Source organism: Scyliorhinus torazame, chromosome 4 (genome assembly GCF_047496885.1).
Source record: "Scyliorhinus torazame isolate Kashiwa2021f chromosome 4, sScyTor2.1, whole genome shotgun sequence".
Taxonomy (NCBI): Eukaryota; Metazoa; Chordata; class Chondrichthyes; order Carcharhiniformes; family Scyliorhinidae; genus Scyliorhinus; species Scyliorhinus torazame.
In genome coordinates, this window is record NC_092710.1 from 89,905,418 (window position 1) to 89,918,980 (window position 13,563).

General features: G+C 50.0%; 1 protein-coding gene and 1 long non-coding RNA gene across 3 annotated transcripts in view; both read right to left on the reverse strand.

Annotated features, from left to right (window-relative positions):
• Window positions 1-1,957: 1,957 nt before the first annotated feature.
• On the reverse strand, window positions 1,958-5,233 carry LOC140410343 (uncharacterized). The gene is made up of 2 exons (XR_011940618.1): window positions 2,251-5,233; window positions 1,958-2,207 (listed from the first exon to the last, which is right to left on the reverse strand). It is a non-coding gene; the product is annotated as an uncharacterized lncRNA (long non-coding RNA).
• Window positions 5,234-10,350: 5,117 nt separating this feature from the next.
• Window positions 10,351-13,563, reverse strand: part of LOC140410344 (opioid growth factor receptor-like protein 1) — an 88,133-nt gene continuing 84,920 nt past the window's right edge. For both annotated transcript variants that reach the window (XM_072498352.1, XM_072498351.1), the window contains one exon: window positions 10,351-12,443. In XM_072498352.1, the coding sequence (XP_072354453.1) occupies window positions 11,825-12,443 (619 nt within the window). In that variant the 3' untranslated portion in view covers window positions 10,351-11,824. The remainder of the gene's footprint in view (window positions 12,444-13,563) is intronic.

A 13,563-nucleotide genomic window follows, 5' to 3' on the forward strand; every position in this document is an offset into this window, starting at 1 on the left:
CTGCAAATTTACTCACCCACCCTTCTGCGCCCTCCTCTAGGTCATTGATAAAAATGACAAACAGAAACGGCCCCAGAACAGATCCTTGTGGTACGCCACTTGTAACTGAACTCCATTCTGAACATTTCCCATCAACCACCACCCTCTGTCTTCTTTCAGCTAGCCAATTTCTGATCCACATCTCTAAATCACCCTCAATCCCCAGCCTCCGTATTTTCTGCAATAGCCTACCGTGGGGAACCTTATCAAACGCTTTGCTGAAATCCATACACATCACATCAACTGCTCTACCCTCATCTACCTGTTCAGTCACCTTCTCAAAGAACTCAATAAGGTTTGTGAGGCATGACCTACCCTTCACAAAGCCATGCTGACTATCCCTGATCATATTATTCCTATCTAGATGATTATAAATCTTGTCTCTTATAATCCCCTCCAAGACTTTACCCACTACAGACGTGAGGCTCACCGGTCTATAGTTGCCAGGGTTGTCTCTACTCCCCTTTTTGAACAAAGGGACCACATTTGCTATCCTCCAGTCCTCTGGCACTATTCCTGTAGCCAATGATGACATAAAAATCAAAGCCAAAGGCCCAGCAATTTCTTCCCTGGCCTCCCAGTGAATCCTAGGATAAATCCCATCAGGCCCCGGGGACTTATCTATTTTCAGCCTGTCCAGAATTGCCAACACCTCTTCCCTACGTACCTCAATGCCATCTATTCTAATAGCCTGGGTCTCAGCATTCTCCTCCACAACATTCTCTTTTTCCTGAGTGAATACTGACGAAAAATATTCATTCAGTATCTCGCCTATCTCTTCAGACTCCACACACAACTTCCCAACCCTGTCCTTGACTGGCCCTACTCTTACCCTAGTCATTCGCTTATTCCTGACATACCTATAGAAAGCTTTTGGGTTTTCCTTGATCCTACCTGCCAAATACCTCTCATGTCCCCTCCTTGCTCGTCTTAGCTCTCTCTTTAGATCCTTCCTAGCTAACTTGTAACTCTCGAGCGCCCTAACTGAACCTTCATGTCTCATCTTTACATAAGTCTCCTTCCTTTTGACAAGTGTTTCAACTGCTTTTGTAAACCACGGTTCCCTCACACGACCACTTCCTCCCTGCCTGACAGGTACATACTTATCAAGGACATGCAGTAGCTGTTCCTTGAACAAGCTCCACATTTCCATTGTGCCCATCCCCTGCAGTTTTCCTCTCCATCCGATGTATCCTAAGTCTTGCCTCATCGCATCATAATTGCCTTTCCCCCAGATATAACTCTTGCCCTGCGGTATATACCTATCCCTTTCCATCACTAAAGTAAACGTAATCGAATTGTGGTCACTATCACCAAAGTGCTCACCTACCTATTAAGCATGGAAGAGGTAAAGGGGCAGGTGTTACATCTTCTGCGATTGCATGGGAAGGTGCCATGGGTGATGGGCGAGGTACTAGGTATGGTGGAGGAGTGGACTAGATTGTCTCGGAGGGAACGGTCTCTGCGGAATGCTGACAGAGGGAGTGAAGGGAAGATGTGTTTGGTGGTGGCATCACGCTGGAGTTGGTGAAAATGGCGGAGGATTATGCTTTGCTTTCGGAGGCTGGTGGGATGAAATGTGAGAACGAGGGGGACTCTATCCTTGTTCTGGGAGAGAGTGGAGGGGGCGAGTGTAGTGGCGCGGGAGATGGACCGCACACTGTTGAGGGCCTTGTCCACAACTGTAGGTGGGAATTCACGGTTGAGGAAGAAGGAACACATTTTCGAAGCACCATTTTGGAAAGTGGCATCATCGGGACAAATGCAACGGAGGCGAAGGAGTTGAGAGAAAGGGATGGAGTCCTTACAGGATGCAGGGTGAGAAGAGCTGTAGTCCAGATAGCTGTGGGAGTCAGTGGGCTGGTGGTGACGATTCTTTTGCAGCCAGTCCGGATGAAATGATCAGTCGAACACCTCGTTACTTTAACATATGTTTATTTCTCGGCCGGGGCTAAGGCCACTGTATCTCTTGAGAGTTACACCAGCAAGCCAAAGCCAATACATCTAACAGCAGTTCTTATACAGTTTTTGGCTCATTTCTGGGGGCAGCTCCCTCGCATTCCATCTGTGCCTTTTAGCTAATTTATGATTATTTTCAAGCCTAGCGCAACCCTTCCCAAGGCCGTCTGCAATTTGTCTGATACTAAAACAACCTTGCCTTTGAAAGCCTGTCTTGACATTTCTCAGCTTGCTATCAGAAGCCTGTGAAGCCTGTCTTGACATTTCTTCACACAAAGCTTTGCCTGACATTTTGTTTTCCCCATAAAGTTCCAATCCATCTTGAGCCAAACTCTCAGTAGTGGATAGTCTATTGCCGGAAATGGAGACAGAAAGATCAAGGAAGGGAAGGGAAGTGTCTGAGACGGACCAGGTGAAAGTGATGGAGGGGTGGAAACTGGAAGCGAAGTTGATGAATTTTTCCAGGTCCGGGCGAGAGCATGACACGGCACCAAAATAGTCATTAATGTATCAGTAAAGGAGTTGTGGGAGGGGGCCCGGATAGGCCTGGAACAAGGAATGTTCCACATGCCCCATAAAAAGGCAAACATAGCTAGGACCCATGCGGGTACCCATTGCTACACCTTTGATTTGGAGAAAGTGAGATGAGTTAAAGGAGAAGTTGTTGAGAGATAGAACGAGTTCAGCCAGGTGGAGGAGAGTGGTGGTGGATGGGAATTGTCCGGGCCTCTTTTCGTGAAAGAAGCGAAGAGCTCTCAGGCCATCCTGGTGTGGGATGGAGGTGCAGGGAGATTAGATTGCACATCCATGGTGAATAGAATGCGGTTAGGGCCCGCGAACTGTAAGCTGTCAATATGACGCAGGGCATCAGAGGAATCCCGGATGTAGGTGGGGAGGGAATGGACCAGAGGAGTCAGGATGGAGTCAAGATAAGAGGAAATAAGTTTGGTGGGGCAGGAGCATGCTGACACAATGGGCCTGCCGGGAGAGTCCTTTTTGTGGATTTTGGGAAGTAGGTAAAAGCGAGCAGTCCGGGGTTGGGAGACTATGAGGTTGAAAGCCGTCATCCAGGTGTCATCATCTGGAGGAAATGAGGTCGCTAACAGTGTTGGAGATAATGGGTTGATGTTCAGTGGTCATGTCATGGTCCAGGAGGAGGAAGAGGGAGTATCTGAGAGATGGTGCTCAGCCTCTGCGAGGCAGAGGTCTGTGCGCCAGACAACAACAGCACCCCCTTTGTCGGCAGGTTTGCTGACAAAGTCGGGGTTAGACCTGACGGAGTGAAGAGCAGAAAGTTTGGAAGGAGAGAGAGGTTGGAATGGGTGAGGAGGGCAGAAAAATTAAGACGGCCAATGTCTCGTCAACAGTTCTCAATGAAAAGATCAAGGGCAGATAATTGGCCCGGCGGGGGGGTCCACTTGGAGGCAGAATGTTGACGGCACATGAAAGGATCTGTGGAACGGGGGGGGGGGACTCTTGCCCAAACAAGTGGGCACGGAGACGAAGGCTGCGAAAGAAGAGTTCAACGCCATGTCCAGCCTGGAATTCATTTAGGTGGGGACGTAAGGGTACAAAGCTGAGTACTTTGCTGAGAACAGCACGCTCAGCCTCAGAGAGGGGAAGGTCAGAGTGTATGGTGAACACACTGCAAGGGCTGGGGTTGGGGGAAATGGGGTACGAGGGATTGGGACTGGTGGAGGGCCTTGGATGGGCAGTGGTGTTGATATTGGGAGAAATGTGTACGAGTGATTGGGACTGGTGGAGGGCCTGGGATGGGCAGTGATGTTGATACTGGGAGAAATGGGGTACGAGGGATTGGGACTGGTGGAGGGCCTGGGATGGGCAGTGGTGTTGATACTGGGAGAAATGGGGTACGAGGGATTGGGACTGGTGGAGGGCCTGGGATGGGCAGTGGTGTTGATACTGGGAGAAATGGGGTACGAGGGATTGGGACTGGTGGAGGGCCTAGGATGGGCTGTGGTGTTGATGAGTTGTTGAAGCTTGCGTTCATTAACATTTGTAAGAAACAGGAAAAGATTCTTGTTAAGGCATCGAATGATGTGAAGGATGAAATAAAACTGGGGACAGGGACAACTTTGAGAGAGAGTAAGACGGTGTTGCTGGAGAGAGATGTCGAGTGTCTTCATGTGGCGGCGCATGGCACTGAGTGTGGCTTTCAGGATGCGGCGAGAGCAGCAGTTAGAAGAATGTTGTATATGCTGGAGGTACCTGTAATCCTAGAGGTTACATGCAGGGTGGAATTTAAGTTGAAATCCCCTTGGGGTAAGTCGGAGACGAAGACAGTCACCGAGGAAGGAAATATGGCTGTGGAAGCGAGTCTTGGTAAATACCTTGTCCAACACTAAGAGAGAAATGGAAAGCAGTGAAGTTGAATAGTGAGGGAGGGACTTACGGAAATCCTGTCGGAGAGAAGAGCAGTACTTCTTCAGGGTAGGCATTCCTGGAAGAGGTGGCAGTGAGTTAAACACTGGATAAAAGCAAATTACTGCGGATGCTGAAATCTGAAACGAAAGAGAAAATGCTGGAAAATCTCAGCAGGTCTGGCAGCATCTAGGGAGAGAAAAGAGCTAACGTTTCGAGCCCGATGACTCTTTGTCAAAGCTAACAGACAAAGTGGGAAATATTTCTACTCTGGAGTGAGAATGAAAGATGAGTCATAGCCACAGAAACCCAGGGAAACCGGGTGCTAATGGCCACAGAAACCAAAGGGAAAGAGTGCTAATGGCAGTCCCCAGAGAGGACAAAATATGTGAAAGGTCAAACAGTGTTGGGGGGGGGGGGAAGAGTGGAAATTAAATGTATATTAAGAAAGAAAGAAATGGTAAAAGACAGTTAAAATGAAATGAAAACAAATGGGTCGAGGTGGGGTAGAGCTGATCATCTGAAGTTGTTGAATTCGATGTTGAGACCGGAAGGCCTAACCGGAAGATGAGATGTTGTTCCTCCAGTTTGCGTTGAGCTTCACTGGAATATTGCAGCAGGCCAAGGACAGACATGTGGGCATGGGAGCAGGTCTTGTGTTAAAATGGCAAGCAACAGGAAGGTCAGAGTCCTGAATGCGCACAGACCGAAGATGCTCAACAAAGCGATCACCCAGTCTGCGTTTGGTCTCTCCGAGATAGAGGAGACCACATTGGAGAGGAGCTCACCTTTCTTTTGTCATTAACATATTCTAATCTCTCCACCTACCGCTAGCCCCTTATCCAGCCATACTGCTCCCCCCCTACCCCCCCCCCCCCCCCCAACTACAGTATAAATCTGACCCCATTTTCAGTTCTCTTCAGCTTTGACAAAGAGTCATCCAGACTGGAAACGTTAGCTCCATTCTCTCACCACAGATGCTGTCTCACCTGCTGAGACCGTCCAGTAATTTCTGCTTTTGTTTCACTCAAATAATGATCTGGTTATTATAGCTGTGGTAGTATGCATTAGGGGTCATGTGGGACTGTGAAGCCGTGATGCTATTGGCTGACAGATCCCGGGTCCTGGTTGGCTGTTGATCCCTAGCTCCGCCCTGAAGGCGGAGTATAAGAACCCGGGCTTCTCCCCGCAGCTCCAGTCTGTTGCTGAACTGCGGGGATCAAGTCACGCTTAATAAAGCCTCATCGACTTCATCTCTATTCGTCTCTCTCGTAAGTCATTGTGCGCTACAATTTATTAAGCGTGCTTAAAGGACTATGGAGCTCAGGATCGCCCCGGAATGCCTGCGGATCAGCCCCCACGCAGTGAACTCAGCAGCAGTTTTTAAACACTGGCAGGCTTGTTTCGAAGGCTACCTCCGAACGGCCCCCGGCCGGATCACAGAAGACCAGAAACTACAGGTCCTGCACTCAAGGGTAAGCCCGGAAATTTACCCTCTCATAGAAGACGCAGAGGATTTCCCGACGGCGCTCGCAGCACTAAAGACCGTCTACGTTCGCCCAGTGAACCAGGTCTACGCACGCTACCAACTCGCAACGAGACGGCAAAGTCCCGGAGAATCGCGAGAGGAGTTCTACGCCGCGCTGCTAATTTTGGGACGGGGCTGCAGCTGCCCGCCGGTAAACGCGACTGAACACACGGACATGTTAATTCGCGATGCGTTTGTAGCAGGTATGAACTCTCCCCAAATCCGCCAAAGACTTTTAGAAAAAGAGTCGCTAGGACTCTCAGAGGCACGGGCCATCGCAGCTTCCCTAGATGTGGCCTCGCAAAATGCCCGCGCCTACGGCCCCGACCGCGCGGCAGCCCCTTGGGCTCCGTGGACCCCCGTCGCGACAAACCCCCACCGCCCCCTCCCTCACAGGCCTGCGCGGTTAAGACGCCAGATCATCCCGGGGGGCCCGCTGCTATTTCTGCGGGCAGGCGAAACACCCCCGGCAGCGCTGCCCGGCCCGCGCAGCGATTTGCAAGAGCTGCGGCAAAAAGGGCCATTTCGCGGCTGTGTGCCGGTCCCGGGGGGTCGCCGCTTTTCCCGGAGAAGAAAGAGTCCAGCGCATCCCAAACGCTCCCCAACCCCCCCAGCGCCCCAGGTGCGACCCGCGGGCGCCACCATTTTGGTTCCCGGCCACCACGAGGGGAGGATGGGCGCCACCATCTTGTGACCCCCCAGCCATGTGCAATGCATGGGGGCGGCCATTTTGTCCACCCCGACCACGTGCGATCCGTGGGGGCGGCCATTTTGTCCACCCCCGGCCGTGTGCGATTCATGGACGCCGCCATCTTGGATGACAACAATGGACCCCAGCATCGACGGCTCCACGGGGTCCGAAGAAGACGCTGAGACACTATGACCACATCTGGACTCGGTGACGCTGGATCAAGCACGGCCCCGGACACTCCAGACGACGACAACAAAGGTGCTGATCAACGGCCACGAGACACCATGCCTGATCGACTCTGGGAGCACCGAAAACTTCATCCACCCCGACACGGTAAGGCGCTGTTTTTTGACCATCCGTCCCAGTACGCAAAAGATTTCCCTAGCTGCAGGATCCCACTCCGTAGAGATCAAAGGGTTCTGCATAGTGACCCTAACGGTGCAAGGAAGGGAGTTTAAAAACTACAGGCTCTACGTCCTTCCCCAACCCTGCGCGCCCACATTACTGGGATTAGATTTCCAGTGCAACCTGCAGAGCCTAACGTTTCAATTCGGCGGCCCAATACCCCCACTCACTATCTGCGGCCTCGCAACCCTCAAAGTTGAACCGCCATCCTTGTTTGCAAACCTCACCCCGGATTGCAAACCCGTCGCCACTAGGAGCAGACGGTACAGCGCCCAGGACCGGACATTTATCCGGTCCGAAGTCCAGCGGTTGCTGAAGGAAGGCATAATCCAGGCCAGCAATAGCCCCTGGAGAGCACAGGTGGTAGTAGTAAAGACCGCGGAGAAGCAAAGGATGGTCATAGACTATAGCCAGACCATCAACAGGTACACACAGCTAGATGCGTACCCTCTCCCCCGCATATCCGACATGGTAAATCGGATTGCCCAATATAAGGTCTTCTCCACCGTGGACCTCAAGTCCGCCTATCACCAGCTCCCCATCCGCCCAAGTGACCGCAAGTACACAGCCTTCGAGGCAGATGGGCGACTATACCACTTCCTAAGGGTCTTCCATTTGGCGTCACAAACGGGGTCTCGGTCTTCCAACAGGAGATGGACCGAATGGTTGATCAACACGGGTTGCAGGCCACGTTCCCGTATCTCGACAACGTAACCATCTGCGGCCACGATCAGCAGGGCCACGACGCCAACCTCCAAAAATTCCTCCAGACCGCAAACGCCTTGAACCTCACATACAACGAGGACAAGTGCGTGTTCAGCACAAACCGGCTGGCCATCCTGGGATACGTAGTGCGCAATGGGATAATAGGCCCCGACCCCGAACGCATGCGCCCCCTTATGGAATTTCCCCTCCCCCACTGCTCCAAAGCCCTGAAACGCTGCCTGGGTTTTTTTTCATATTACGCCCAGTGGGTCCCCCAGTATGCAGACAAGGCCCGCCCACTAATACAGACTACTACCTTCCCCCTGTCGACAGAGGCTCGCCAGGCCTTCAGCCGTATCAAAGCGGATATCGCAAAGGCCACGATGAGCGCCATCGACGAGTCCCTCCCCTTCCAGGTCGAGAGCGACGCCTCCGATGTAGCTCTAGCGGCCACCCTTAACCAAGCGGGCAGACCCATGGCCTTCTTCTCCCGAACCCTCCACGCCTCAGAAATCCGCCACTCCTCAGTGGAAAAGGAAGCCCAAGCCATAGTGGAAGCTGTGCGACATTGGAGGCATTACCTGGCCGGCAGGAGATTCACTCTCCTCACTGACCAACGGTCGGTAGCTTTCATGTTCGATAATGCACAGCGGGGCAAAATTAAAAATGACAAGATCTTAAGGTGGAGGATCGAGCTCTCCTCCTTCAACTACGAGATCTTGTACCGTCCCGGAAAGCTGAACGAGCCGTCCGATGCCCTATCCCGCGGCACATGTGCCAACGCACAAATAGACCGTCTCCAAACCCTCCACGAGGACCTCTGCCACCCGGGGGTCACTCGGTTCTACCATTTTATAAAGTCCCGCAACCTCCCCTACTCTGTGGAGGAGGTCCGTATAGTCACCAGGAACTGCCACATCTGCGCTGAGTGCAAACCGCATTTTTTCAGGCCAGATAGAGCGCACCTGATCAAGGCTTCCCATCCCTTTGAACGCCTCAGTCTGGATTTCAAAGGGCCCCTCCCCTCCACCGACCGCAACACATACTTCCTGAACGTGGTGGACGAGTACTCCCGTTTCCCTTTCGCCATCCCCTGCCCCGACATGACAGCGGCCACAGTTATTAAAGCCCTTAGCACCATATTCACACTGTTCGGTTGCCCCACATATATCCATAGCGACAGGGGGTCCTCCTTCATGAGTGACGAGCTGCGCCAGTTCCTGCTCAGCAAGGGCATAGCCTCGAGCAGGACGACCAGCTACAACCCCCGGGGGAACGGGCAAGTAGAGAGGGAGAACGGCACGGTCTGGAAGACCGTCCTACTGGCCCTACGGTCCAGGGATCTCCCAGTTTCCCGGTGGCAGGAGGTCCTCCCGGACGCTCTCCACTCCATCCGGTCGCTGCTGTGTACCACCACTAACCAAACGCCTCATGAGCGCCTCCTTGTCTTCCCCAGGAAGTCCTCCTCCGGAACGTCGCTGCCGACCTGGCTGGCGGCCCCAGGACCCATCTTGCTCCGGAAACATGTGCGGGCGCACAAGTCGGACCCGTTGGTCGAGAGGGTTCATCTCCACGCGAACCCGCAGAACGCCTACGTGGCGTACCTCGACGGCCGACAGGACACGGTCTCCCTGAGAGACCTGGCGCCCGCCGGCAACACGCACACCCCCCCGACACCGATCACCCCCTCCCTGCCACCGGCGCACCCCGCGACCGCCCCCTTCCCGGGAGGATCGGTCCTCCTCCCATGTCTGACCAGGAATGAAACAGAAGCAGACACCGAAAAGCTCCCGGAGACGACAACGCGGGAACAAGCACCTGCACCACCACCGGGGCTGAGGCGATCGACAAGGAAGACCAGACCGCCCGCTCGACTCGTGGCATCGGTGTAACACAAGAATGTTGTTGGACTGTAACGAGAAAGTTCTTTTCCTCTTACGAATATTGTAAATAGTTCACAAACCCTGTACATAGCCCAGTGTAGGGCAAAGTGTAGGGCATTGAAAGGACATGCCAACAAAAAAATTTTTTCCTCCCAGGACCAGCCTTGTAAACCATGCGAAGCACCACCCCGCCGGGTTCATTTTTAACAAGGGGTGAATGTGGTAGTATGCATTAGGGGTCATGTGGGACTGTTAAGCCGTGATGCTATTGGCTGACAGATCCCGGGTCCTGGTTGGCTGTTGATCCCTAGCTCCGTCCTGAAGGCGGAGTATAAGAACCGGGCTTCTCCCCGCAGCTCCAGTCTGTTGCTGAACTGCGGGGAACAAGTCACGCTTAATAAAGCCTCATTGACTTCATCTCTATTCGTCTCTCTCGTAAGTCATTGTGCGCTACAATAGCATTGCTGTGTTTGGGATCTTGTGGTGTACAAATTGGCTACTGAATTTCCTAAATTACAGCGGTGGCACGCTTCAAAAGTAATTAATTGGTTGTGAAGCCTGAAGGGCACGGAAGTTGCTAGATAAATGTAAGACTTCCTTTACAGGTAAGAGTGACGTCGTTTAAAATCATGCATCTGATTGAAATAAGTCAGTGCCTACCCCTAAATTTAAGGACATATTCAAACTCCAGCATTTCCTCCCCACCCCCACAGTAAAACAATTAAACTGAAAATAAACATCAAAAAGAGCTAAATGTGTAAACTAAATTGCTTGCATTTATGAAACTAGTTCGAATATCCAATGTCCCTAAAAGTCACCACATGTAACTGGTACCAGCACTCATTTAATACAGTCTCTACACAGTTACTCAGAATAGAGTTTCAAATGGTCACAGGGTTTAAGAGGTTAACAGACACATCTTTTCAAATGGTTCTAATCGTCATTAATTCACTATGTTATTTTTGTAATCTGAGCAATGCACACCTCCTGGAATCCAACATAAATTGAAAATGAAAATGGGATTTTAGGAGATTTGTTTTCTTGTGTAGATTTGAGTCAATGTTATTAACCCTTTAATAAACCAAATGGAATTGTCAGTTACACACCCAGAAAGACCAGGGATTTGTGATTATGAATACCTCTGTCAAGTCTCCCCTTAACCTTGTCTGCTCTCAGGGAAACTTAGTCTTACACTGAAACTACTGGTGCAGAATTTTACAGCCCCTCCCACTGGCCAGATTTTCCAGTCCCACTGAAGTCAATGGGCAATTTAGCATGGCCAATCCACCTAACCTGCACATCTTTGGACTGTGGGAGGAAACCGGAGCACCTGGAGGAAACCCACGCAGACACAGGGAGAAACAGTCACCCAATGCCGGAATGGAAACCAAGTCTCCGGAGCTGTGAGGTAGCAGTGCTAACCACTGTGCCACCATGCCACTCCCGAGTGGGAAATATCCAAATGTTACTGGCCTACATGTCTTACATTATAAAACTAGGTTTGCCCACTCTTCACGAATGGAGTTTCCTTGAATTAAGCATTAATCTCCAAAGTGCCACTGAAGGCAAAATCAGAGCTTTTTTTTAAAAAATGTGCTGTGAATGCTTAATTAAAAAAATATTGGGAAGAATGGGAGTCAGGCAGGCGTGGTCAAAAGTGATAAAATCTCTGATTTCTGATCAGGCAGTCAGAAACCCTATATAAACCATTATCAAGAACTCAGTGTAAATCACCAACAAACTTCTAATCTCCATTAAATGACAGGCTGATTAAATCACATCCTGAAAAAAAACTGGTAAAATCTTCTGAGGTAAGTATTAACAGTAATAAGCATCAATGTCCTGCCAAAGGTGAACTATTGATGCCTTTCACGTAAAGGTCCTATTATTCATTATTAAACTTAATGGTTTGCATCTTATTTTCATCTCAAACATTACCATGTGTCTCAAAACAGGAAGAGAGCAAACAGTTTGGAAAGTCCAAGGATTGCCTGATACACTAGTCACAGTATTCAGTGCTCACATAGGCAATCGGTTGAACTTGTCACTTAAACATTCAGTCTCTTTTCTACATAAAAAATTACAATCAGTGGGCACAGCATGGAGGAGCAAAGAGCATCCGTGAGAAAGGTCAGTCAGAGAGCTCCGCCTCGAAATCTGCATTGAAGTACCAATGCTGAGGCTACGGCCTTGGTCATATTTGTTTTAAAGAAAACACGCTTTATGAAACACTTAACTCTCCGTCTCTATTGGGTCCGAATCGTCTACATTCTCAGGCAGGCTCTGGGAATTGTCAGTGTCCTCAGGTTCTGTCAAAGGCTTTGCCACGTGATTCTCACTCTCCCCTTTGATGCTTATTGTATTCTTTGCATTGTTAGCTTCTGCTGTGTCGCCGCTGCTTTGACCTTTCTGCTGTGTACCTGTTCTAAGCCCAGTCTCAGTACAGGAGGCAGACTCTCGCACGACTGCAGTTGCCATGCTGCTTTGCGAACCCTCACTCAAGGCATTGTGTATGCTCTTCTCTTGAGCAAATGGTCTCTTCTCTGACAGAGAGGATGACTTGGCAACAAGGTTTCTTCCTCCTGCTGCTTCCTTCCTCAGAGGCCCCCAGACAAAGTTTTCAGTTGGCTTATAATGGAGCCTGGCAAAACGCAGGAGCCTCCTCCTCTCCTTCCTGGATTTGATTGTGTAAACAAAGTATTCCAAAGCACTGTGCAACATGTTGGGCAGAGTCTCCTCAACTAAAGCCTCATGCAGCAGCAAGCGTACCAGGTGAATCTGGAAGTTCTCAAACTTAAACTCTCCAAGACTTTTTAAAATGCGGGTGATTCTTAGATAATTGTGCTGGGACCTTAAACAAAGAACAAGATGCAAATTAATAAGTATTATATTCCCAACTAAATGGAAATTGTAAGCAGAGTATTCGAGAATCAGTATTGTTTTCCAAACAAATGCAATGGCAACACTCCTAGCTCAGGACTCTGAAGGTGCTGACTCATGCCCCACTCCAGACACTTGAGTTGTAATCTCAGCTAGCTCTGGCATGCAGCGCTGAGGGAGTGCTGATCTGTCAGAGTTACTACCCTGCTTTAAGATGCGAAACCCATTTTTCACCAGGTGAAAGGAAGAAAAATGCCCATGAGAAACTTTTGAGGAAGAGCAGACAGATTCACTGGGTGTCCTGGCCAACTTTGAACATTGAAGAAAACATCTGGTCAATTATCTCATTATTTTCGTTCTTTTATGGACATTGTTAAATTCAGGAACTCATTTGGTGACATTCACATCATGACTACACTTCAAAAGTATTTTGGGGCATCCGAAGGCTATGAAAGTTACAATGCAAGATCTCTCTTTGCAGGTGAACTCCCATTGCATTACTGACACCCACTCTCCGCCCTTTATTCTCCATATCCCGCTTGGTTTACACTCTGTCTCATTTTGTTTTGTGGTGTCAAACTCAGACTCTTCAATCTCCCGGTCTCTCTTTCTACAAGTCTCCCCTGAATCAGTGCACTTGTCGCAAACTTTCACTCTGTCCAATTCTCTCCACTTTTCCCCTCACCCTCCACAGAGATTACAGTCACACTTGAGTGCCACAAACATTCACATCTGTAGGTAGAGAGAGAAACTCTGTTGGTTCAATAAGATTAGGGAGGGTGGTAAAAGAGGTGGGGGGTGGCATTATTAATTAGAGATAGTATAACAGCTGCAGAAAGGCAGTTCGAGGAGTATCACCCTATTGAGGTAGTATGGGTTGAAGTCAGAAATAGGAAAGGAGCAGTCACCTTGTTAGGAGTTTTCTATAGGCCCCCCAATAGTAGCAGAGATGTGGAGGAACAGATTGGGAAACAGATTTTGGAAAGGTGCGGAAGTCATAGGGTAGTAGTCATGGGCGACTTTAACTTCCCAAATATTGAGTGGAAACTCTTTAGATCAAATAGTTTGGATGGGGTGGTGTTTGTGCAGTG